General features: G+C 51.1%; 1 protein-coding gene across 3 annotated transcripts in view; it reads right to left on the bottom strand.

The window, feature by feature from the left end:
- The window catches only part of MGLL (monoglyceride lipase), a 102,778-nt gene extending 76,911 nt beyond the window's left edge, over window positions 1-25,867 (bottom strand). Inside the window, exons 1-2 of one of the 3 annotated variants that reach the window (XM_061197358.1) lie at window positions 25,787-25,867; window positions 24,406-24,550 (exon numbers count right to left, since the gene is read on the bottom strand). In XM_061197358.1, coding sequence (XP_061053341.1) covers window positions 24,406-24,530 — 125 coding nt within the window. In that variant the 5' untranslated portion in view covers window positions 24,531-24,550; window positions 25,787-25,867. Of the gene's footprint in view, window positions 1-24,405; window positions 24,551-25,020; window positions 25,401-25,786 lie in introns of those variants that run through there. The other 2 variants (XM_061197359.1, XM_061197357.1) reach the window with 2 other exon arrangements.
- Between the last annotated feature and the right edge of the window lie 1,228 nt (window positions 25,868-27,095).

Genomic DNA, 27,095 nt, shown 5'->3' with positions numbered 1-27,095 from the left:
TTTTCATTATTTGTAAGTTAATTATAAATTTATAATTACAACCTACAATTGTAATTATGGTTTATAATTGTAATCACACTTATGTTCCATCTTGGACCCTTCTTTTGATTCCTCAACGTCTTTCCATGAAGTTTCCTGCAGGAAGTGCGGCACCACCTACTTCCAGAGCTGCTGTGAGTGAACGGACAGCACACCTGAGAAGGCCCCCAGCACTGCGCCCGCACCTGGGAAGTACCCAGGAAACGGTTAGACAATAAACACCCCTCCTGCATCCAGAGCAGACATCACTAATCAACCACAGCTCCCTGTTCTGCTGAACCCAGGAAGCCTCTCAGCCTTTTCAGCTCCACACTCTGGACTCATACTGTGTTCCTACACTGGGCCCTGGTTTTGAAAAGGCTGGTTCTGAACAGCTTCAATTCCTAATTCCCCCAGGATGATGTCACCACCACCTGGAGCATCAAGGCTCTCGCATTCTGTGGACCTGCAGCTGGTCCTTCTGCATTCAGCGCGGCCTTCACGAACGAGTACCGTGAAACCACTGCACGTGGGTTCCAAAATCGGGGTCTGGCCTCAAATTCTCTCGCTAGGAATCCAGTAGATGGGAGACGTCCCAGCAGCACGACAGTGACGGGGCTGGATTTAGTTTGAGACCAGGGCTCCTTGATTCCTGGGCCATCAAAGGAACACTGTCACACAACCCTCCAGACAGCAACACACGGAAGCCGATGGTGCCCCGGGAGGTGTCACAGGACGCCTGGAGCAGCCACTCTTCCAGCACTGACCCCACTCAGCAAAGGCTTCCCTGTGCAAGGATAGTGAAATCCCAAAGTTGGCCTGCCCTGAAGTCAGTCAACTAGGAAATCACAGGCCACACCAAAGGTGTGTTTCCATACAAATGTGCAAAAGCAAATCCAGCATCAACCAGCTTGAAGCAGAGGGGGATGGACAGTCTGATGCATTTTTAACCCGTAATTTATCACACTGCTAACATCTCTCTTTGGGCACTTATCGCATCCCCCCCGGGCCACCCGGATGCCGGCCTTACCTAGCCCGCTAAGGTGACATCTCACCTATTCTGCAGAGCCCGTGGGCAACTGACAGGTGTGACTGCAGTCAGGGCCAGCAGCGAGCAGCATGCGGTGCCGCCCCGTCACCAGGCACGGGGGGTCCGCACCAGCCTCGCCCCCAGCCCCACCGTCCTCGTCTCTCTGCAGAGGACGTATCCCCAGACTGCTCTCCACTCTGCTTCCAGCACACGCACTCCTGGGTCTCTGCCAGCTTCTCCTGGCTGACTCTCCTCAGCCCTCCGCCCCGTGTGGCTGTCCCCGAGAAGACCTGGGCCTGGCAGAGCAAGGCTGAGGTTCCTCCCCAGCCCACAACCTTAATGTCTGCAGGCAAAGAAAGGTGTCTCCAGGATGCACAAGACTGCCACATCTCCTAAGTGATATGTCTCTTGACCTTTCGAGACTCGATCTAGTCTTGCTCTCTCTGCACACAGCCTTTTTCTGAGCTGGAAGCCCTCTGAAAGCAGAACCCTGGGGCAAAAAGACTGAGACCATCCTTTTATTATAATTGTCTCTAACTCCTTACTTACATACCTACGATTTTATGTATTCTGACTACCACTAATATCCTAAAATATGCCAGCTTAGGAAAACAGTGTACAATTGAAAACAAGACAAAATGGGACTTCCCTGGTGGCACGGTGGTTAAGAATCCACCTGCCAATGCAGGACACGTGGGTTCGAGCCCTGGTCCGGGAAGATCCCACATGCCGCGGACCAACGAAGCCTGTGCACCACAGCTGCTGAGCCTGCGCTCTAGAGCCCACGAGCCACAACTACTGAGTCTGTGTGCCACAACTACTGAAGCCCGCGTGCCTAGAGCCCGTGCTCCGCAACAAGAGAAGCCACCATGAGAAGCCCACGCACAACGGAGAGTAGCCCCTGCTCACTGCAACTAGAGAAAGCCAGTGCGCAGCAACAAAGACCCAATGCAGCCAAAAAATAAATTAAAAATAAATAAATTTATAAAAAGAAAAAAAAAGAACCACGCCCGGCACAAAGCAAGCCGCTCGCTATGTTGATGGATTCCATCAGCTTTGAAGGAAAACTTGCTCATTCCAGCAGAGGGTAGTTTGGGTTCAGGTGGGAAGTTCGATTTAGGTGAAAAGACAGGTGTGGACTCCTCGCCGGCCCCCTGAGCCTCCGGTGCTCGAGGTGCATCCTGGGCGCGCGTCACAGGCAGCCGGCCTCCAGCTCGGCCTCTGCTTTGAGCCCCAGGCCCACCTCTGCGGCCGCGCCGGCCACCCCTGCAGCCTCTGGACATGGAGCCCCGGGCCTGACCCCCCGAGATGGGCCTCACCTCTCACGTGCGCTCTCTCCACCTCTTCTGCTACCACCCCCGGCCCCCGTTCCCCCAGATCGAGGATCACAACAGCCTCCAAAGCCACACCCTGCCCCCAGCCCTCCCACTCCAATCTGTGCCGACACAAACCCCAGCTTTCTGTCGTGCTGACACCTGCACCTTCGCTGGGCCCTCTCCCCTGCCAGGCCCCTGCCCGGGCTCTACACCTCTGCCTGTCCTAAGACGCTCTGCTCCGGGCCCTCCCAGGGTGCTCCGGCCACGGCGGCCTGGGGAGGGCATGGGTGGTCAGGGCGGCCGCAGGGAGCTGAGGCCACGGACGACGCGGCCCAGCCGGGGAGCGGCCAAGAGACACCATGGGCAGAGCAAGCGGGTGGTGGGAGGAGTCGCAGGACCACAGGTAACAAGGCTCAGGACGAGGGCCGGCAGAGTTTCCACGAGGGAAGGGACAGGCAGGGCCACCTCGGACGTCGCCAAACACGCAGGGCAAACCGTCAGGGACCGGGGGCTCCAAAGCAGCCGGAGGGAAGGAAATACGCCTGGGACCGTCCACTTACCCAAAGCCGTACCCTTCATCCCAGCAGACTCTTCCCAGGAGCCCTGTGACATAAGTAGCCAATTTTGCAAATGAGAAAGCTGAGACTCAAAGAGCTGAGGTTACGCACTAGCAATAAGAAGAGTCAGAAGTAGAATCTGGATCCACCTGACTTTGAACCTGTGCTCTGCCCATCCCACCAGGATCCCCGAGGGCCCCAGCTCATGGCTCCAGCCCTCACCAGCATGGACCTACCCACCCCTTTTGGGGGGGGGAGCGAGAAGAGGAAAGAGACTATGCGTGCGGACTGCATTTTGCCAACTGTATGTGACCAGCTACCAGCCTCAAGCCCTCTCTTAGGGCGAGACGGGCAAACAAAGGGGAGTGAAGGACGAGTGAGATCGTGACTCAGCCTCTTTACTCTTCCCTGTTTGGTGGCCGACAGCTCATCTCCCAGCTATGTTACCGGCAGAGACAGTGAACTGGGCTTCTTGGAAGCCCCCAAACCTCTTAATAACTGTTATTAAATGAATAAATGACCACATGCCCGCATGATAATAATGAACAGAGAGCACTTCCCTTGCTTGGCCCGGCATTGACATCCATGAAAGAGGAGAGGTCTCCATGGCAGACGCAGATCCACCGCCTCAAACTCCACTCCCCTCTCCAGAGGAACCAAGTCTGACCTGGACACATGGCTGCCAGACAGAGACCACAGTCCCCACCGTCCTTGCAGCGAGATGTGGCCACACGACCAGCTCACGCCGCAGGATGTGAAGGGAACTGATGAATGCGGCTTCCACAACAGCCACTTGAAGACAATCTGCCCGACGCACACTGGCCTTCTCCTTCCCATGGTCTGGAGCCCAGGCGGCAACGGCCCAGCTGTGGTCACTGGACCACACCCTCGGAGGGTGGGGCAACAAGGCGGGAGGGACTTGTGCCCTGAGCGGCCGTGTGGACCCCTGGACTGGTGATGGAGAGAGACATAGACCTCCATCTTACATGAGCACCACGTTTCTTCTTCACAACTCAGGCTGAACCTTAACAAATGCAGACCCTCGTGTACGAGATCCCTCACACATGCAGGCGCAAGCTGATGTGGGTTCAAACCCAGGCTCTGCTGTTCCCTAACTGCAACGGTGGGCGAGTTGCTGAATTCTCTGCTCCCTCCCCTGTGAAACGAGGATAACACAGGACCGGCAGTGCAGATGACACGGCATACACACCACAAAGCTGGCTACTGTCAGCGTAGTGGAGTGTTCTCCTGCCAACAGCCCCGTCAGTCACCCTGTGCTGGAGGAGGTGGGTTTTATGTGGGTCCCATGTGGTCAGCTACTGTCTTCATGCCCCAATTGATATTACTGTCCTCACATCCATTTTAACGCAAGATCCTAACAAGCACAGTGGTAAGAACTGCAGAGCAAAGTTCCAATGCTGCAAGGCTCCTCCAGCATGTTTCCCAGAGCATCTATTTCCTTAAAAAAAAAATCTATCTATCTATCCATCCATCCATCTATATGCAGATAGACATACACATATTTTTCCCTAGAGAAGACGAAGCCCCATGAAAGGGCCCATCCACCCATACATCCATCTATATGTAGACAGACATAGACATAGACATATTTCTCCCTAGAGAAGACGAAGCCCCATGAAAGGGTCCATCCATCCATCCATCTATCTATATGTAGATAGATATACAGACATAGACATATTTTTCCCTACAGAAGACGAAGCCCCATGAAAGGGTCCATCCATCCAGCCATCTATATGTAGACAGATACAGACATAGACATATTTTTCCCTAGAGAAGACGAAGACCCATGAAAGGGGATGGACGGCTGTGATGACTCCACCTGTAACACCAGGTGGAGGAGCAAGAGGACCACTTGGCACAGTCCGATGGCCGCCTGGCTCTCAGCCCCTCATTTCTTCAGTAACAGAGACCGACTGAGCGCTGGGTTTCTGGACCAGGCTCTGGCTTAGGCTCTGAGGACACATCTGAATTAGATAAAGTCCCTACCCTGGTGGAGCTTCCCGTCCAGGGCCAGAGACAGAATAATCAGCAAATAAACATATGCCAGGTCACATTAAAGCACCATGGAGAAAACAGTCAGGGTTAGGGGGCCAAGGGCCACTGTGCTCCACCCCTCATAGTGCAGAATTGCTTCCTGCAGCACCAGACACTCTAGACACACCAGGTCCAAGACTGCGGTCAGACATTTTCCAAAGAAGATGCATGGATGACCAACAGGCACATGAAAAGATGCTTAACATCACTAGTCATCAGGGAAGTGCAAATCAAAACCACAAGGAGGTACCACCTCACACTGGTCAGAATGGCCACCATTAAAAAGTCTACAAATAACAAATGCTGGAGAGGGTGTGCAGAAAAGGGAACCCTCCTACACTGTTGGTGGGAATGTAGATTGGTGCAACCACTGTGGAAAACAGTATGGAGGTTCCTCAAAAATTAAAAATAAAGCTACCATATGATCCAGCAATTTCACTTGAGAATATATCCAAAGGAAATGAAAACACTATGTCCAAGAAATATCTGCACCCCCATGTTCATAGCAGCATTGTTTACTGTCGCCAAGTTATGGAAACAACCTAAGTGTCCGTCAACAGATGAATGGATACAGATGTGGCATATATTGGGTTGGCCAAAAAGTTCGTTCAGGTTTCGCCGTAAGATGTTATGGAAAAACCCAATTGGACTTCTTGGCCAACCCAATATATACAGTGGAATATAATTCGGCCATAAAAATTGAGGAAATTCTACCATTTGCAACAATATGGATGGACCTTGAGGGCATTATGCTAAGTGAAATAAGTCAGAGAAAGACAAATAGCATGTGCTCTCACTCATACGTGGAACCGAACAACAACAACAACAACAGCAGCAAAATAAAAAACTCTTAGAACAAGAGATCAGATTTGTGGTTACCAAAGATGGGGGTGGGAGGAGGGGGAATTGGAGGAAGGGGGTCAAAAGGTACAAACTTCCAGTTATAAGATAAATAAGTCCTGGGATGTGATGTACAGCATGGTGACCACAGTTACCACTGTGGTACATGGTACAGGAAAGTTGTTAAGAGAGCAGATCCTAAGAGTCCTCATCACGAGGAGGAAAAAAAAAAAACTTGTTTTTTTGCATCTATATGAGATGAGCAATGTTCACCAACCTAATGTGATAATCATTTCTAAGCCCTTTAAGTCAAATCATTATGCTGCGCACCTTAGGCTCATACAGGGCTGTGTGTCAGTCACATCTCAGTAAAACTGGAAAGCAACGGCAGCAACAACAGAAAGAGTCTGGTCGGAGAGGGTGTCACTAACTCAGCTGCCTGCCTTACTGCTGCCAATAAAATGCAGAGACCACCAAATACGGGGCCCTCTGAGGTACCTAGCAGCTGGCAGTTCCAGTGCCCAAAATGCAGTGAGCAAAAGTGGCATCTGGATGCCCCGATGGAGATGACTCAGCCCCTCCCACGTCAGCCCCCCCTCCTATCATCTGCTAAAGGTGCAGCATATACGTCAGTTCCAGTGAAGCCAGGTGGATAATTGCGTTCCATAAACCAAGTTCGAAACTGATATGGAAATTATTATTCCTCCTGCCTCAAAGTAATTTCCTACGCTTTGGGGGATGCAACCTCCAGGAATGATTTATCTTCAATCTCAAAGCAGTTCTGAACTGTAAGGGGCCAAGAGATTAAGACCCTTCATTAACATGTGTGATCTCTTCGGAGGCGTCTTCTGGCAGCCGTGGCCCTGCGGCTCTGAAAAGGTTCTCGTGCCAAAGGGCTCCTCGGGGGCCGCTGTCGAGATCAATATTTGGAACTGGCCTTCTGGGAAATCACTAATGGTCTGTGGAAGGCACATGGCATGACTCTTAGGATGGTCCATTAATGAAGAGCTTCACAGCTGTCCCAAGATTTCAGAAAAGGGAAGCCAAGGGCAGAGGCTGGTGTGACTGACGTGGTTTCTGCGTGAAGGAGCTCTGAGCTCTGTCTTCAAGCCCAGGTCTCCTTCTCCCTGCACAGAAAACGACCTGTGTTCGCTCTCGCTCCCAACAGCGGACCGCCGCCTGCAGGCCACGTGGAGGTGCCCGAGGGGTGCTCTGGCCTCCCACTGCTTCCCTGCCTCCTCCCAGGGGCCAGCCAGATGCACAGCCACGGTGATGCAGGCACCCCATGCCATCTGGGATGCTCCTGCTGCAGTGTCATGTTCCACAGAAAAGAGAGCGGCAGGCTCTCGCGGGGGACTCGTGAACGCGGGTGTGTGCTGTGAACACGCGTGCCCCTGGAGATGCCAGACCACCAGTCTCTGGAAGGGAAGGCGCAAGCCTTGACGTTTCCCAGTCGCTGCAATGCGTCACGGGGGTGGGGGGTGGCACGCCTGTCTTCAGGCTCCCAACCTGTGGGGCCCCCGTGCGGGCAGCGCTCAGGCTGAACCGGGGAGGGCTGGAGGCACAGCACTGAGGAACGGGAACGCGCGCAGGGCGACGCTACTACTGCTTCATCCCCCCCATTCCGCCCTGAGCGCAGGGAGCCCTGGGCGAGGGGCCGGTCTGTCTGGAAGAGATCTCCAACACGACCCGCCTCCGTTTTCAGGACAGAGAGAAGCCACAGGCCCAGGCTGGGGGCAAGCCCGGGGTAGAGCTGGGATTCAGCGCCGGGGTTTTCTTCTGTCCTGTGGTCACCTTCCACTGATGGCATCTGATACTGGTTTTCCACTTCCCGAGTTAGAATAACCCTGCCTCTTAAAATAGCTTGCCAGTGAAAAAGAAAGTTGAGTCAAAGAGAACAATGAGGAAATGATAACTCAGTTCAGACAGCTGCAGCCGCCACAGCGCTGGTGGCCTGTGGCAACGAGGACACGCAAGGCCTTCCTCTGACAGGGAGGGGGTCACCAGGCCCCTCTCTCACCACCGGGCATTTGAAGACTCACCGAGAGCAGAGATGGAGGAGGCTGGAGACAGCAATGACCCGCACAAGAGGTGGACATTTATTAGGCAAACCTTCAAATGGGCCTGGAGGATGAGGAGGCCGAAAGCCCCACTGCCGGTGAGGCGAGCACCAGAGCGAGCCGCGGGCAGCAGAGCGCTGGATGCAGGTGGACACAGAGCCCCGCGCCGCCTCCTCACGGGACAGCAGGTTCACGTCCACACCCAGGTCAAGGCCACCTCAGCTCGAAGCCGCCCCAGCAGAGCCAGGCGATCCCCTCCGCTCACTGGCCACCTGCCCCTCATTTTCTCGCTTGCCTGCCGACTTCTGGCTTCCTGGAGGTGGGCCCTTGGCTCACTCGGCTCAGACCCCGATTCCTGCCACAGGCACCAGGTCTCTGCAGGTGGCTGAATGGTCCTAGCTCCTCTGGCGCCCCATCTGTAGAGCCAAGGGGCTGATAATCTTGATGGTGCTTTCCAGTTTCTCCGAGTCCACGAATGTTGTTAGCAAGGATTGTCCTGGGGTGGTCTGTCGTCCTAGCTTTCCACTCTTCCTTAATTTCTCAATGTCTTATCATGAATATGTTCACAGAAGAAGACAGCAAATTTTATTTACAAAGACAAAATTAAATGACCCAAGATGAGCGAGTTGGGGAGAGACTGTTCCACGAGGGAGAAATGGCCACAGTTGGAGAGGCGCTAGGAGGAGGTGGGCGAGGGTCCTGGGGACCTCCGCCCCCAGAGATGACCCCTATCCCTGCCTGAAGGACGGAGGACAATGTGACCAGCACGGACTGCCCAGAGGAAGGCCCGTGAGCTCTCAAGGAGGAACCTCTCCTCGGACCCAGAGGAGACCCTGAAGACAGGGCAGTTCTATGTGGGCATGGAGGCAACACTTATTCTTAGAGGCTTTGCAAGGAACCGTGTTTGCAAAGATAGCTGCAGTGTGATTTTGGACCTGGATGAAACAGGAAGTAACGGGCAGAGGTACCAGGGATTCTTCAGGCTGAGAAGTGGCTCCCGACCTTCCTATAAGAATGTGCTCGGTCCCATCTTATGTAACATTAATTTTTTTTTTTTTCCTGGAAGGAGAACAGCATGAACTTTCCAAGTCTGCAGATGGCTCCAAGTTCTTCTGGGTGGTGAAATGCCAAACGGATGGCAATAAACAATCGGGAATTTACTGAGAATGCAGGAGAGGTAAGACGAGCACACAGTGATGAATTTAAGGGAAATGGTCACAGTCTTATGGGCACAGAGGTCAGAGCTCTGTTATGACCCTGACGGGCAGCTACAGTCAGGACGGCATAATCAGAGCAGACGGTAGAGTTGGACGCGAATGGAGGTGGATGGACCACGGACCATAGGCTCACACCACGACCTGTCACTTCACCAGGGCCCCTCATCAGAGCCACCGTGCCCTTCCAAGCATCAGTCTCATTTATAAGGTGGGGTTGTCATCCCTACCTTCACCAGCTGCCATGAGCATTATAAACAGCGCCTGTGCACACAGCTGGGTTCTCTGAGCGGCTCCGTAAGCGTCTGACACGGCAGAGCTGGGTGCTGGAGAGAGAACAGTGCCTTTAACGCAAACAGACGAGGGTTCAAATCCTGGCTCTGCATTCATTAGCCCATGGTTCTCTGGGACCAGTTTCCACGTCAATAAAATATCAAGAATGATGCCAACCCGCTGGTGTGTTGTGAGATTCAGGGAGGTGAAGCCAAAGAAGTATCTAGCAAGGTGTCAGACTCAGGTGTGGGCCTTTCTGAAGACTAGTTTCCTTTCCTTTCCAAAGATGATGCAAGGCCTGAAGACATGCATTCAATTTTTGTAGTCAAATTTCTAACCTCTTTTCCATGATTATATTTTTAATATGGTTGAGATCACAGTTTTATACTTAAATTTAGATTTTTTCTCTGTACCATTATATCTTAAATAACTTTGTGTCATTAGTTTTTTTGGTAAACATCGTTAAAAATGTTCGCATAACATTCCTTAACTCATTTCCTTAGGTATTTGCATTTTTTGGTAACAGCTTTAATGAGATATAATTCACAGATCATATAATCTGTTTTAAAGTGTACAACTCAGTGGTTTTTAGTATATTTACAGAGTAGTACAACCATCATCATAATCAGTTTTAGAACATTTTCATCACCCCAAAAAGAAACCTTGTATCTTTAGCTATCACCCCGCAACTTTCCCAACCTCTGCCCCAGCCCCTGGCAACCACTAATCTACTTCCTGTTTCCACAGATTTGCCTATGCTGGACACTTCATGTAAATGGAGTCATATAATATGTCACCTTTTGTGACTGGCTTCTTTCACCTAGCATAATTGTTTCAGGTTCACCAATGTATAAGTATTTCATTCCTTTTTATGCCCAAATAATATTCCATTGTATTGATATGCCACATTTTATTTATCCATGCATCACTTATAGACACTGGATCATTTCCACATTTTTTTTTTTTAAACTTTGGGTTTATTTATTTATTTATTTATGGCTGTGTTGGGTCTTCCTTTCTGTGCGAGGGCTTTCTCTAGTTGCGGCAAGTGGGGGGCCACTCTTCATCACGGTGCGCGGGCCTCTCACCATCGCGGCCTCTCTTGTTGCAGAGCACAGGCTCCAGACGCGCAGGCTCAGTAATTGTGGCTCATGGGCCCAGTCGCTCCGCGGCATGTGGGATCCTCCCAGACCAGGGCTCGAACCCGTGTCCCCTGCATTGGCAGGCAGATTCTCAACCACTGCGCCACCAGGGAAGCCCTCACATTTTGACTATTATCAATAATGCTGCTATGAATATTTGTGTACAACTGTCATCAGGGAAATGCAAATCTATATATATATATATTCTTTTTCAGATTCTTTTCCATTACAGGTTATTACAAACATTATAGTTTCCTGTGATATACAGTAGGTCCTTGTTTATCTATTTTATATATAGTAGTGTGTATCTGTTAAACTCGAATTGTTTTTGCTATATACCTAGGAATGGATTTGCTGGGTCATATGCTAACAGCATTTAACTTTTGGGTAACTGTCAGACTATCTTCCAAAGTGGCTGCAGCATTTTAAATTCCCTCCAGCAGTGCATGAGGGTCCAGATTTCTCCACATTCTCACCAATACTTGTCACTTTCTTTTTTATTACAGCCACCCTGGTGGATGGGAAGTGGTACCTCACTGTGGTTTTCATTTGCATTTCCCTGATGACAGTTGATGCTGAGCATCATTTTATATGCTCATTGGCCATTTGTATATCTTCTTTGGGCACATGTTACTCAGGTCTTTTGCCCATTTTTTTGATTGGGTTGTCTTTCTATCACTGAATTACAAGCATTCTTTTTATATTCTAGATACAATTTCCTTACCACATAGATGATTTACAAGTATTTTCTCCCATTTTGTGAACTGTCTTTTAGTTTTCTTGACAGTTTACTTTGAAGCACAAAAGTTTTTAATTCTGATGAAGTCCAATATATCAGTTTTTTCTTTTGTAACTTGTCCTTTTGGTGTCATATCTAAGAAACCACTGTCAAATCCAAGGTCATGAAGATTTGCTCCTATGTCTTCTTCTAAGAGTTTTACAGTTGTAGCCCTTGCATTTAGGTTTTTGAGTTTATTTTTGTATATGGTGTGAGGAAGAGGTCCAACTTCTTCTTTTGCATGTAGATATCCAAGTGTCCCAGCAACACTTGTTGAAAAGACTATTATTTTCCTATTGAGTTCTTTTGGCATTCTTGTCAAAAATCTATTAATCATAGATATATGGGTTTTCCTGGACTCTCAATTCTTTTCCATCCTTATGCCAATAGCACACTGGTTTGATTATTGTTGTTTTATAGTAAGTTTTGAAATCAGAAAATGTGAGTCCTCCAACTTTGTTCTTCTTCTTCAAGATTGTTTTGGCTTTTCTGGGCCCCTTGAGTTTCCACATGAATTTTAGAAACAGCTGATCAATTTCCAGAAAGAAGCCATCTGGGATTCTCATAGGGATTATATTAAATCTGTAGATCAATTAGGGGAGTATTGCCATGTTAACAATATTAAGGTCTTTCAATCCATGAATATGGAATGTCTTTCCACTCATTTGGATTTTCTTTAACTTCTCTCAGCAACGTTTTGCAGTTTTCAGAGTACAAGTTTTGCATTTCTTTTGTTAAATTTATTTCTAAGCATTTCTATTCTCTCTGATGCTCTTTTAAATGAAATTGTTTTAATTTCATTTTCAGATTGTTCACTGCATGTATATAGAAATACAATCGATTTTTATATATTCATGTTGTATCTACCAATCTTGTTGAATTCATTTATTAGTTCTAATAGTTTTTAGATTTTGGATTCCTTAGGATTTACTACATACAAGATCATGTCATCTGCAAATAGAGATAGTTTTAGTTCTTCCTTTTCAATCTGGATGCCTTTTCTTTCTTTTTCTTGCCTAATTGCCATAACTAGACCCTCAGTACAGTGATGAATAGCAGTGGTAAGATGGACATCCTTGTCTTGTTCCTTATCTTAGGAGAAAAGCATACAGTCATTTATCATTAAGTATGGTATTAGCTTGAGACTTTTGTCATTGTTCTTTATCAGGCTGAGGAAGGTCCCCTCAATTCATAGTCTGTTGGATGTTTTTATCATGAAAGTGTGTTGGATTCTGTCAAACACTTTTTCTGCATATACTGAGATGATCATGTGAGTTTTTTTTATTCTACTAATATAGTGTATTGTAGTAATTGCGTTTCAGATATTAAACCATCCTTGCATTCCAGGGATAAATCTCACTTGGTAATATTGTATAATTCTTTTTTCTGTTGTTGGATTCAGTTTGTTCGTATTTAGCTGAGGATTTCTGCATCAATGTTTTTAAGAAATATTAGCCTGTAGTTTTCTTTTCTTGCATGTCTTTGTTTGCTTTTGGTATCCCGGTAATAATGGCCACTTAGAATGAGTTGGGAAGTGCTTCCTCTTCTCTTTTAAGAAAAATCTGGGGCTTCCCTGGTGGCGCAGTGGTTGAGAATCTGCCTGCCAATGCAGGGGACACGGGTTCGAGCCCTGGTCTGGGAAGATCCCACATGCCGCGGAGCAACTGGGCCCGTGAGCCACAACTACTGAGCCTGCGCGTCTGGAGCCTGTGCTCCGCAACAAGAGAGGCCGCGATAGTGAGAGGCCGCGATAGTGAGAGGCCCGCGCACGGTGATGAAGAGTGGCCCCCGCTCGCCGCAACGGGAGAAAGCCCTCGCACAGAAACGAAGACCCAACACAGCCAAAATAAATAAATAAATAAATAAATAAATATACAAAACAAGAAGCTATCTACAAAAAAAAAAAGAAAAAGAAAAAGAAAAATCTGTGAATAATTAGTATTAATTCTTCTTTACATGTTTAGTAGATTTCAACAGTGAAGCCATCTGGGCCTGGGCTTTTCTTTGTGGGTAGTTTTTTTGCGTATTAATTCGATCTCATTACTTGTTATAAGTCTATTCAGATTTTTTTTATTTCTCCTTAGGTCAGTTTTGCTAGTTTGCATCTTTCTAGAAATGTGTTCACTTTACCTAAGTTACCTAATTTATTGGTGTACAATTGCTCACACTATTCCTTTATAACTTTTTATTTATGAAAGATTGGTACTAATGTTTCCTCTTTCATTTCTGATTCTAGTAATTTGAGTCTTCTCCCTTTTCTTCTTGATCAATCTAGAGATGTCAGTTTTGTTGATCTTGTCAAACAGCCAACTTCTGGATTCGTTTATTTTCTCTATGGTTTTTCTATTCTCTACTTCATTAATTTCTGCTCCCATCTTTATTATTTCCTTCCTTCTGCTTGCTTTAGGTTTAATTTATTGTTCTTTTTCTAGTGTCTTAAGGAGATAGACTGGTCCTATAGCCACCTCTAGCTACAAATAACACTGGGAAATGAGAATGGTTTTAATCAGGTGTAAATATTCCAATCATTAGTCCCCCGCCACCCCAGGGACAAAAATCAGTAAGAAAGAAGGAGGAATGGCTAGAGAGAAGGCAACTACTGGGTCTGCACAGGACTGACAGAGTTTGTCCCTGGTATCTCCCACTCTTGTGTCTGAACCTGCCTCAGGCCAGCTGGCCAGTAGGGTTTGCTGAAACCAGGTGGTCTTAGACACAAGACATCAAGGCAAAGGCAACTTCAGACAGGCTGGGGCATCTACCATGAATCACAGAAGCAAAAATGTGAAAAGTCAGGATCCTCATCCAAGTTCAATCATGGAAGATTTACCCAATTAGAGGAAAGACTCACAGAGGAAAGATCACGTGAAGACACAGCGAGAAGGTGGCCATCTACAAGCCAAAAGAGAGCTCTCACCAGAAACCAACCCAACCAGCACCTGGATCTTGGACCTTCAGCCTTCAGGACTGTGAGAAAAATAAATTTCTGTTGTTTAAGCCACCAGGTCTATGGTATTTTGTTATGGCAGCCCTAGCAGACTAATACAAGGGCCATTCAAATTCAGGCTCCTGTGATTCCAAACTCTTCTTCTGCCATGTACCGTAGACTATAGTTTCCAAAGACTTCCTGTCGTTTTCAGAACATATCTCCATGCCTGTGTGAAAGTGGTTCCTCCAACCACATTCAAGGGCCGGCTTAAAGTCACCTCAACTTTTCCCTGAAACCACCCCCTCCCCCCGAATAAATTGCCCTCACAAGCAAGCTCCCACGGTGCTTGGAACTGTCTCCCTGATAAATGTGGGGAGATGTCTTCAAAGGCAGACAGGGGGCTGTTTCATTTCCATATCTCCAAACCAGAATGAGACACGGCATGCACAGGATGTTCAGAAAGAACTCATGGGATTGGAGGTCTGCAGTCAAGCAGACCCTGGGTCTCCATGTCGCTTTGAGGACCCCCCATCGCTGTCTACCACAGCGCTGAGTTTACATCTGGAGCTCAGTTAACGCCCACTGAATCATCCCCCACATCAAGACGAAGCTAACACCACTCCAGATTCTGGTGTCCACGCTGACTTCTGTGCTAACACGGAAAACACTGTCTGCCGTCCTGCAGTTCCCACTTGTAGGTGTGTCTTCACACACAGACCTTTACTTCAAAGTTAAATTGGCTAAAACCCAGCCACCTAGTATCCCAGGGGATCACCTGTAGGGAATGTTCCCATCCTAGGTGTTACTAACTCGTTCATTCATGCTTCTGGATTTAGGTGCTGCATTTCCTGCACAAACAATTAGCCCCTCTTACCTACACTTGATGGAAATGCTCTGTTCTTTTCCTAGAAAACCATGCCAGAAGGGATTTTTGAGACTCATCTAGCCCAATCATCTTACTCTAAATACGAGAAGTTCATTCATTCATTCAACAAACATGTTTAGATCCCTTAGTTTGTGCCAGGCACGAAACTCTACAAGGGGCACGCACTAAGGAAGCATGAATTCTGCCCTGGAGAGGCTCACAGGTTGTTCTACCACTATGAGATGCAAAACACACCAGAGTTACATAAAATACAAAACCCTCTGGGAACTTGCTGGAAGGTCTAATTGAGGGTACCTTGTCTAGAGTCACTCAGAAGCAGAAATAAAATTTCAACCCTGGTTTCCCAAATCTCAGCACAAAAATCTTTCCCATTGTTGAATGTGATAGATTCAACAATGGCCACAAACTATCCTCCCCTCACCTTGCTCCGTGGATGCGTCCCCACCGCCTCCGGGCTGACTGACTTCGACATTTGCAAACTCGACACAAGCAGAGACTTGGAAAGCATGTCGTTGCTCACGAAACACTGCCACCCTAACGGCCTGGGAAAGGAGGACAGGGGATGTGGGGAAGAACAGCCGTGCTCCCGCGAACAGCCTGCCAGGGCCAGACACTTGAGACCAGCAGCCCCCGCCAGCCGCCAGCCCTGCACAGAGACACATGGAGAGCCCAGCCAAGACTAGCACAAGGACTGCCCAGCTGAGCCCAGCACAGGGCGCCAACCCAGAGAATTCCTGATGCACCGACCACCCTGCCACTGCACACGCGGCAGGTGCCAGGACGGCCCTTGTAGCACAAGCATCTCCACACACCCCGGCCCGCAATCGGGACCGAAGGAGAAACACACAGCAAGGACTGAAGCCACTGAAGATGGGACTCTGAGAAGCGGGTGGGTCTGTCTGCACTGGCCCCCAGCCTCCCTCCCTAAGAGTCATTTGGTCCTCCAGCCAGACAAGAGTGACACCTCAAACACTGTCACAGAGGTCTCATGTGACATTAAAGGAAGTATCTAATTTGCTAACTGTGTTATCTCAAAAAGAATTTCACCACCAACGGCTTCCCTATGACTTTGTAAACTAAGCATCTACAGAAGTTTATCATGGAGTTTGAAATCTCACTGAAATGGAACTGAGTTTTAACTGTTAAGGAAAAAAAAAAGTAAAAACCTGGAGTCTGGGGAAAGCACACAGCCTGCGACATGGGGAGAGAGGTCAAGGTGGAGTTTATAAAGGTTACTGCTTTGCCTCTGGTTCTATGTGACTGATGCCGGCCAGGAGGGTGGAGGGGAGTAAGGAAGGGTGGTGAGTAACAGACAAGCCCACGGTCCCCAGAGCTCACCAGCCAGACGGTGGAGGCAAAGAGGACACACATCTCGTTACCGGATGCCAGGCGCTGACCACCCACTGATGTCTAACCGTATAATCACCTGGGGGAAAGGTGAGAAGACCGACACACTGGTCCAGTGACGGCCCGCACCCCGTCCGTGTGGACTCAGGCTGGTCCTGGGGCCTGGCTCCACGGCCTTCGCCACTCTCCGCTGCCCCATCCGGCTGTGCACATACCGCTACGAGAGTGACTGAACAGGAAGAACAGAGCGGAGCTCCTAAAATGTCTAAAGGCAGCGCTTCCTAAGCGGGGGCCTTTCACCTCTAATCCAGCCGCCGTGGACAGCCGGGGGGAAACTGGCCTGCTTTGACCAGGAGAGCCTGCAGCTTCCTCCCTGCCTTCCAGCTCCTCCTCTCGCCATTCTTTCTCCCACCCTCCCCCACTCCACTCGGGGCCCCTACCTCCTCTGATTCTTCTTCTTTGTTCCCAGAGGCCCCCTGGGCTCCTCCTCCCACCTCTGGGTCTAAGCCCGTCTCCTGCGTCCTCCTGAGGACCGTCTACCCCTGCTCCTCAGCACCCCCTGGGCACCGCACGGGTGCCCACACACTCTTCACCGCTGAAAACAGAACCACCAGAACAGAGGCGTGAGAAATGACTCCTTTGGTGGGGGCAGGGGGCAGGGAGAACGGTGGCAATTAGGACCTCTCTAAGCCGGGCCCCAAGCCAGATATTTGTTTAAACGCTTACTGAGAAGGGCTGATCTGTGCTTTAAACCCACAAGAGGAAGGTGTGGGAGCAGCTTCTGAGAGACGGGGTGGGGCGGAAGAACTCCGGGATTGCCCTATGGCCCCGCCAGCCCCCCGGGACCGTGCTCACCCTCTGAGCCACCTCCCCCGCACATATGAGCTCGCACAGAGTGCTGGGGTCACGGGCCGCCCCGACCTTGACAGTCTGGGGGAGTCTGTGACCCACCGTCCTTTCTGGGAAACGGCATATACTCGCACATCATGATGTCAACAGGTCCGCAGACTCCACCCCCTAAACCCTCCACCAGCCGCGGGAAGCCCCCAGGGAGGACGCATTGCCCAAACCCTCCTTCTGTTCTGCCCCTCCTCTTCCTCCCTCCTCGCCCTTTCCTTCCAGAAGGTTAATGAGAAGAGCTCCTTTGAGCCTTTCTGAGGAAGGTGAGAAGCTTTCCACCCCTGCATACCAGAGAGCCTGCCGAACGCCAGAGCAGAGCCTGATGGCCAGCAAAGTGCGGGAGGGACGCCTGCCGCGAGACGCAATGTGACACAGAGCAAGCTCCTCTGGCGGCCCTCCTCCCTGCACCACCCCCTGGGAGTGGACCAGGCCCTCGATACAGAGAAAACGTCACCCCCGGTCCCACTCGATGGCCACCACTGCCTCCCCCCCACCACCCCAGTGAACAAGTCTTGTGAAGTGAAAGGACCTCCTCCAACAAGAGACTTGGCTGACCCTTAATATGGGACAAGGGTCATCCTGTAATCTCAGCTGCAAAGATTCGCACCACTAAGGACCGTTTCCCCATTGACACAATAACCGATGTTTGGCTGGCACTGGGGGACAAAGTGCGCCTGGGATCAGCATCTCTACCTAAAAGGTGCCAAGAGACAGACAATGGTGAACATGGCTCTCGTTCAGGAAGCAGCTTATTTTGCTATTTTTTTCCTTCAACTCTACTGCAAACAAAGCCAGACTTGTATCTGCAGAACATTCTTATAGCAACTGGAAAAAATTATCCCTTAACGTAGCTGCTGGAAAAATCAACTGCAAGAATAGCAGCGGCCTTTCCTCTCGCCATCAAAAGATCTTTGCTGTTTGAAGAATCTTTAAAAAAAAAAAAAAGCCCAGAAGAGATGCCCTATTTAAAAATAAGGCAGTTTGCTGTGCTGTAAGAAAGGCAGAAGCACCAGGAGGAGGACCAACGGCTCCTCACAAGAGGAAGGAACTTTTGGAAATTCTTAAAATAGGCAAGAGAAATCTGAAGTAGTACTGGAAGGCAGTGATCTGATTAAAAATAATGTCCTTGCTATAAAACACATAGTAAGGTCCATTTTCTCAGTGTCTACGTAGAAATTTCATGAGCCAACACATATAAGTCAAAGGTGGTTTTTGATTCCTCAGCGTGGGGAGAAGATGGAAGACAGGATTCCTTTCCTACCTTCATGCAATCAACCGCTCCCGCATTAGTATTTTACTGGTGATGCTCGCAGTGTGGTTCATTTTGCGGCCCCGATACCTCTCCTCCATTTTTCCTACTGGCTTATCAGGGATGCTCCAGCAAGGTGTCCCACAGCGCCTGGAGCGCCACATGTCCTCACTGTCAGAGAGCAGCCCCGGGTCTTCAGAGCGGAGCAATCTAAAGGTGTTCCCTGCGCGCTGTCACCCAGGGAGACACCTGGGAGCGCCCCCCGCCACCATCACCACCACACACGGTCAGTCCCCTGCAACTTGAGGTGCCACTACCACGCCTGACTCAGCCCCCTTCACCTGCCACCTGGGTGATGGCAAACACCTCCAGCCAGCTGGCTGTCCAAGTCACAAGCCTGACTACACCACTTCCTGGCCTAACACCTTTCCATGGCTTCCCACCCCTTGAGGCTCAAGTTCAAGCCTGCAGCTTGGCCTTCTGGATCCTGGGTGCCTGGCCCCACCCATCCACCTTTCTAGCTTCACTTGGTTCCCTGCCCTGCACGCCCTTCTCACAGGTGCAATACCATTCAAGGGCGCTGGTTGGAAGGGCGAGGAGGAGCTGAAATTCAGCCCACGCTCTGCTCACCAAACCTCCCACCTGTGAGGCCACGTCTACCTGGATGGGCTCCTTTGTCTAACTTGCACCAAGGTGTTGTGTGGCCAGCAGTGGTCCCGTCTCCAGGTACCTGCCCCTTGTATAATAACTATGCCCACCGCTTCCTGAAACACAGCGGCCTTTGCTCCTCTCTCCCCACCCTGGTGCCCAGCTCTGTCTGGGACACGCAGGCTTCAATAAACCAGGGTCTGCTAACCGACTTCTTGGATGGCAGCATTGCTATGGCTAAGCGGGAAGAGTGGATACTCATGGAGCTGAGCCCTCAGGGCCTGCCTTCCTGCAGAGGCTCTGGGGAGCCCAAGAGCTATCCCAGACCCTCACAATCGGGGGAAGGTCCAAGGGGCTGGGCTGGGAGATAGATGCGTGGCGGTCCTCACACCCTTGGAGACCAAGAGAATGGAGTTCAAAGTGGCTACTTTTAGGGACAGTGAAAGAATGTGATTTGCTTGGCCCTGGGGATGTACCAACCAAAGGTAAGTGATTCGGTAACGGCTAGCCACACAGGCGGCAGGAGTTCAGAGGGGGTGGGGTCATGAGGGCTGCAGGGGCCCACAGAGAGGAAGAAACACTCCAAAAAACACAGACCCCGGGGAACGTTGCCCAGGACACTGAACCCACACCGTGAGCAGTGGGGAGAAAGGCACCAAGTAACTGACACACAACCTAATTGGAAAGCCTAAGGCGGAGGAGAGGACGGGCAGACGCCAATCTGATCTAAGGGAACAGAACTTCCAGAGGGCGGGCGGTCGAAATCAAGTCCAACCAGATGATGGAGACTCTGCCTCTCCGTGGTCTGGACCAGGTGGGCCGGGAGGGGCCCAGCTTCTGGAGTCACAGATGCCACACCCAAGTGGTTGGTGGCTGATGGAAGGACATCATGAGGGTGGCAGGAAGGGAGGACGTTCTCTAGCATTTAACTACATCCCAGCTTCAGGGAATGGCTTCTTCTCCAGGTAAATATGCATAGGTGGGAGGAAGTGCCCTAAGACGTCATCGCCCGAAACTCCAGACACAGACTGCGAAGGCCTCGTGGAGAAAGGGAGCAAAGTGACCCAGGAAAGGGTAGGGCACGGGTAGGGGATGTCAGCTGAGCCCCGCTCTGGGGAATGGGAATAAAGAGGGGAGGACGAGTCTTGGCTTGTTGATTCTAGATCCACCGACAACAGCCATGGCTCTGAGAACACAGGGAGGTTCCAGAAACGACGCCACGCCACCCTCCTTAGTCCAGCCCCTGCCATGGGCCCCACTCCCAGCACCTTGTCACCAAGAGGAAAGTCCTGACAACCACACCGGCTGAGAATGCGAGGGGGCAGCTTGGACGGGCGGAGCCGGGGAGGGGAGAGGAGGCGTCCACGGCGACCAGTGGCCACGGGGTCACTGCAGGAAGGCCAACTCTGGAGTGGAGGCAAGAAAAGAGAAGCGGGCAAAGCCACGCAGACTGGAGAAGGGGCTCCGGGGCTCAGGTTGGGAGGTCCCTGCAAAGGTAGGGGCTCTGGAGCGTCCACTGAGGTGTCACCCAGGCATCTGCATCAGGCCATCGGCCCGTGGAGGGACAGTGCTCTTTGAAACGGCCCCCTCGGCACACTGGCTGTTATCACCACAGAAGCCGGAAGGGAGCCTGGTCAGTTCCTCAGCGTCGGGCGGGGGTGGGGTGCTCCCCAGAGACAGCACACTCAGCACGAGGGGAGCCCCTGCTCAAAGGAGCATCTGGGCATTTATTCCACAAGTGTCTATTTCACACCAGCCTTGCGGATAGACAGATGGGCATGACCGGCCCATGCCGGGAACTAACCGCCCAGAAGGTTGCAGCTGTGCGATCACACAATTACAGCGAGCTCTCTAGCCATCCTGGTCCAGCAGAACCAAGGGAGGACTTCTTTGGAGCCAAGTCATCAAACTGAGTATTGTTTCAGGCCCCCACCCTCACCCCGGCCCCCCAACGATGTTGCCCAGTCATTCATCCTGTGGGGCAGGATGGCTAAGTAATATTCAGAAGTTAATTCAAAGTTGCCCTTTAAGTGGACTGAGGGCCCCGTGGTGGACTGAATCCAAAGGTGTGAAATACTATCCAAGGGCACGAGAGACCACAGAGCAACTCAAGCCTCACCTGGGCTAGTCTCCACTACCCTGAAAACACCATCAGTGGAAACTTGCTGAAGAACCAGTATTTTACAATTCCAAAGTACGAGTCTCGATAAGGCAGCCAGCCCCCAGGGCATCAGAAGATTCTGTTTCAGAATGGATCATATTTTAATCTATTTCCCACTTTTAATATATTATGAAGAAACAATTAGTGAGGATTAGTTATTCTATTACTCTTTACCATAAGAAGTGACCTTCACCCTAACAAAAAATATAAGAATTTATCAGGAAGACAATACTTAGACGAAAGTCTGTCTTCCTTAGTAAGAGACTTGGAACCAGAGGAATGTGGACAAAATGCAGTTGGACCAGCTTTAAAAGAGGGAAAATAATGATAACATCTGCCTCACAGGTTGATGTGAAGATAAAAATGGGATCATGTCTAAGAGACTAGTCCAGACTCCAGAACACACGATACTCGATTAATATGAGATAATTCTGCTACACCTTAAGTACGACGTTTGTTGTTACCGTAAATACTACCAGATGAGCACGAATCTGCCTTGGCATTACCAAGCATAGGCTTTAAGCCTCTGGTTCATAATGATTAAAGACTGAGCCTCTGGCCTGCTCTGTTAAAAACAGCATTGAGTTTGGACGCACACGTGGTAACAGCGATCCCAGGAATCGCCTTCCTCTTTCCCAGGGCCCAGTGTGAGGAGGCCAGTATTTGTAGAGACACAATTTGTTTCCATCAGCAGGTTAAGCCAGTTTCCCAGTGTGGCTGATGCCCATGACCCTGTGTCGCTCTGAGCCGCCTGCAGAGCTGGTCTGGGAACCCAGCAAATCCTCCGGGGGCTGAATGTTCTGGCAGGTGTTCTGAACAGGCTCAACTTGTTGACCAGAAATCCAACCCATCCCAGTGCCAACTAACAGAGACAGGCACCGACCCCTCTGTGGGACCCTGTCTGTAAGACAGTGGCTTCTGAGGTCCCAAGGGCCTCTGCGGGAAAGATTTTTTAAAAGGAGCAGAGAAAAGGGACATTTGCTGGTGTTTTCCCCACCGATCAGAGCAGACAAGACTCTGAGCTAACTGGGGGAAAGACCGTGGAGGACACTCCCTGGAGGGGAAAGGCGGAGGCCAGTGGTCCCCTCCCACTCCTAGAGGCAGCAGTGCTGACACAAAGCAGCAGAGCTGACCCAGAGCAGCAAGAGGGCAGGGCTGCCACACTGCTATCTGCCAGAGCATCTGGGCTCAGCTTCTCCAATAGGGACACGCTCCCTCACCAGTCGGCACAGACCTCTGCCCTGAGGCCCCGCTGCGTCCTCACCACTCGGCCTGCCCTGACCCCTCCCCCAGGACGCCAGGATGCGGCATCTGTCACCGCGGGGGCCTCCAGGACTTTCCAACTGGTCAGGGCCGGTGGTGAAATGTTTTAAGGACCCCCTGACAGAGGGAGTTTATTGACCTGCATCATCTCAGGGGGTGGAGGCTGGGCAGGTAGGCGGGCGGCCTCTCTTCCAAAGCCCAGGGCCCAGCTGCCTCAACCATCCACCCCCGTTCTTATTCCCATCAGCATCCACTGCAAGGTAAACACTGACCCCAAGAGACTGTCGGTTTAAACAACTGGGAGTGGCAGTCTGCCATCTCTAACGAGAGCAAAAGCGAGGGAGCACAGAGGTCCCCACGGTGCGACTCGGGGTGGAGACTGTGAAGACCACTCTCAGCCCAAGGAAGGGCAGCCATCGGCCTTCGCCCACCCACTCAGCACCGTCCCACCCCATCTGAGGACCGCAGGGTCTCCCTTCCACCGACCTCGAGCGAGGACAACCTCCCCACTTAACCAGGAAAGCCCCCAAAGTCTGAGACTCAAACATCACAAACTTAGCTCCCAATTCTTTGTCCTTTTTTTGTATATTGATCAAATAATGCACTACATACCACGAAGTTGTTAGAAATTAAACCAAGAGTGTGCACTTGTACTGCCACTTAAGTCAGAATGGAGAATTAATGATAACGCTTGACAACCCCACCTCCCCGTCTGACACACATGCACATACACACACACTCTCTCCTCTAGAGGAAATCTTTAAGAAGGACATGGCCAGACCTGTAGGAACTCTTAACTGCCCATTACAATAGCCGGTTTACATGGCTGCCCTGAAGCTATGATTTTAAACCAGGTCTTTAAAGTCCATATCTCTGCTTTTGTTTTTTAATGTGCAGCTACCTGGATTATACACACCTTGTTGAAAATGTAGGAGGAATTTTGTACCTGTAGTAGGGTTGGGTGATGACTGAAACATAAAGGGAGACATAATCCTATAATCCACACCACACCATACACGTCCCCTAGGAGACAAAAGGCCTGTGAAACAGGTAACGTGTCCATGCAACAGAAAATGTTCACTTGTCACTAGGCCAATTGGTTACCGCAAATAATTTCTTTCCCTGAACAACACAAACAAGCAGGGTTTTCCCTATTTCGTACAAGAGGAGGGAAGCAGGAGACCAGCTGTCTTACTGTGTGCAGTCCCAACGCCTGTTTCTAATAGCAAGACAAATCCTTGATGGAAAATGTACAAAGTAATTGAGCTGGCAAGAGATCAGAAGGAAACACCCAGACCCCTTTCTTTCTGTTACATACGTATGACACCTTCTGAAGCTCATACTCAAACAGGAAAAGAGAACAAAAGTTACTATATATACATTATTTTGATTTTCTTATCTGATTAGGTGGTTTTCTATAATTGTTGGGTTGGATTTTAAAGGAATGCCTGTACAACAGGAAATCAACTCCAGTACAAAAAATAAAGTCATGTGGAATTTTTGAAAACTGCCATACGGTAGAATCCGTATCCTAGTTGTTATAATGAAAATAGAACGCCTGCTTCTTAATTTTAAAAAAAGATGATGTATAAATCTCAGTTCTGTTAGCCCGCTGTACCTGATGTTAAAATGGCACGTGAAGTTGGTCATGGAGAAAGTGGCCGCACAGCAGCTGCACGCAAAGGGGGAGGGGGGCATGAACCCCCCAGGGCACATCCGGGTAGCTCTCGGGGGAGACTTACCTGGGCGTGCCCGAGGGCTTCCAGTACCGGCAGAAGAGGTACTGTCCGTCGGCGTTGACCAGGTGAGGGAGGTCCTGGTACGGAACACTCTGCGGGGTCCGCCTGGGAGAACTTTCCTCCGGCATTCTGAAAGGATCTTCAGGTCCTAGGAAGGAAGAAGGACACATTCCACAGTCAGGGATATGGCAAAACACATAGAGATCAGGAGGGAAACCTTGTTCAGAGTCAGTAACAATTTTTTAAAGCAGGTTAAAAACAAAAAACAAAAAACCTCCACTTCAAAGATTTTTAAAATACATCTATATTTCGTAAGACTGAAAAATCCCATTTGTTCTTAAGAAAAATACTCACTTTATTTTTTAAGTGCCTCATTACAGCTTTTTCCCCCTTCCCATCTGTGTTTATTTTAAATCATTTCAGGAAACTTCATCTTAAAGACTATTTTAGCTGTAATCAAGTGTAAATTATAGTCAGCTCTGTGGGTATAAAGACCCAGCTGCAAAAAACCCATCTATCTTAAAATCCCCAAGGAAGTTTCAAAGGGGCGCGATAATGAGGTGGATGATACTCCGATTAATTCCTCCTGTCTGAAATTCCAAGGATGCCATGACAAACCTGTTTCCATCACGTCCTGGCTTTTGCGGTCCACAACCACACAGCCTTGACAGTCAGAGCCAGGCAAACACGGGCTGTTCCCTCATCTCTGCGGTCACAGGGCGGCCTGCAGGGCGCCCCACGCCCCTGCTTCCCACCTCGCGCCCTGGCTCCCAGATGCCGCCTGGGCTTGAAGGGTGCGGCGCCCTCTCAGCTCTCTGGGGCCGCCCTCCCTCCGCGGGGCGGGCAGCGGGCGCCTGCGAGCCTCCACTACTAGTTCACCATCACTTTTCCTAAACAAACCACTGAGGCGGGGTGAAGGGGGGCCGGGAGCCCGGCGCCCACTGCCCGGGAAGCCAGGGAACCAGCTCCGCGCTCCCAGGCCCCCGCACACGCACACATGCGGGTCCCCGAGGAAAGTCACCCGGGCTCCCGACAAACTTTGTTGCCCTCCCGTCTCCACCAGCGCAGGCAGCACAGCCCCGCGCTGTCTCTGGAGGTGCCGCCAGCTGCTCTGCTCGCGGACGGGCACGGGGACACGGAGTTGACGGGTCCAAGTTGGTTCGGAGCTGCTGCTGGGGAGCGGGGCGCGCGCGCACCGATGCACACACAGACACGCGCGCACTCGTGCACACGCGCGCAGGGGCGCGGGAGCCCACGCCGAGCCCGGACGCGGGGACGCGGGACGCGGGAACGCGGGAACGCGGGAACGCGGGAACGCGGGGACCCGGGGCTGCCCCACCCGGGGACGGCGCGGCAGCCGGGGGCGGGGACGGGAGGCAGTTACCGGGGCCACGAGCGCCGCTGTCGCGTCCCCGAGCGCGGTCCTCGTCTGTGGCGGGCCAGGGCCAGAGAGCTGCGCGCCGCCGGCTCCGAGGAGACAGGGCGCGGCGTCCGCGCCGCCACTTATCCCGGCTCTCGGCGGGGGCGGCCGGAGGGGGTGGGAACGCGAGAGGCGGCGCCGGGCCCACGTGTGCGGCCGGCGGACCCGCCACGCGCTCCTCCCCGCCGGCCGCGCCCCGGGGTGGCCGCCGGGGACTGTCACTCCCCGAACGGAGACGGCTCTCGGGAGCCTCCGCGGCGGGAGGACACGCCACACCCACGCGCGCACACACCACGCGCGCACACCCACCCGCACAGAGACACATGCAGGGACACACATGCACACAGACCTCCCCACAGACACACACACGTGGGCACCACACATACACGCATGCAAACAACACACCGCACGGACACACACTTAATACACAAAGACACATGCGATCCACAGAGACACACAAACCCACATAACACATAAAAAGGAACAGAGAGGCACTCAGACACAGACACCCCATGCAGACAGAGACACACACACATCACACACACACACCACACAGTCAGACACACACACAGAAAGCTGGGGGGTTGGGGGAGGACGTGCACAATCCCCAAGAGGTATAGGGTAGAGGCAGACAAGTGCAGGCCTTGCCCCAGAAACCCTCCCTGGGCGCCTAACATGACCCCTGGGAACAGGGATTTCTGAACAGCGTCCAGTGCAGCTGGCAGTGTAGCTGGGGCACAGGGACAGCACTGGATCAGAGTCTAGACCACCTGGGCTCAGCATTAGCACCTCCAATTTGCCTGTGGGGCTTCGTCTCCTGACCTGCAACCCACGACTGACAATCCCTCTGTCCCTGAGTGACAGGTGCCCCTGCTCACACTGACCTCGGAAGGCCTTCGCGTCCTTCCTTCTTTCACAAACAACTTTACACCACAGCAGTGTTGAAAAGAACCACTGTCCTCCAGAAACTCCCATCTCAGGGTCACATGTCTTGAGCGGGGAGACGCAGGCTGCTTAAGGCCTGTGCTCTAAATTAAGAAATACAACGAGAGAAGCCGCTGAGAAGCCGCTTGGGGGTAAGCGCTGCGGAGAGGGGTGGCTAAGTGACAGGACCCAGGCACGGCCAGTCTGGAGCGGCCGTCTCGGAGCAGACAGCCCGGAGGCGGAGGCTGGCACACTGCGAGCACCTGCGTTAGAATTTATTCAAGGAGTGGCCACTGGGGTCCAATGGACATTGTGGGGACCCAAAGCCCACCAAGTCCCCTGTACGCAG

This window comes from Eubalaena glacialis, chromosome 7, assembly GCF_028564815.1.
Source record: "Eubalaena glacialis isolate mEubGla1 chromosome 7, mEubGla1.1.hap2.+ XY, whole genome shotgun sequence".
In the NCBI taxonomy this organism is placed as follows: domain Eukaryota; kingdom Metazoa; phylum Chordata; class Mammalia; order Artiodactyla; family Balaenidae; genus Eubalaena; species Eubalaena glacialis.
Note: the sequence above shows the minus strand (reverse complement) of the source record. Positions and strands in the feature narration are given on the sequence as shown.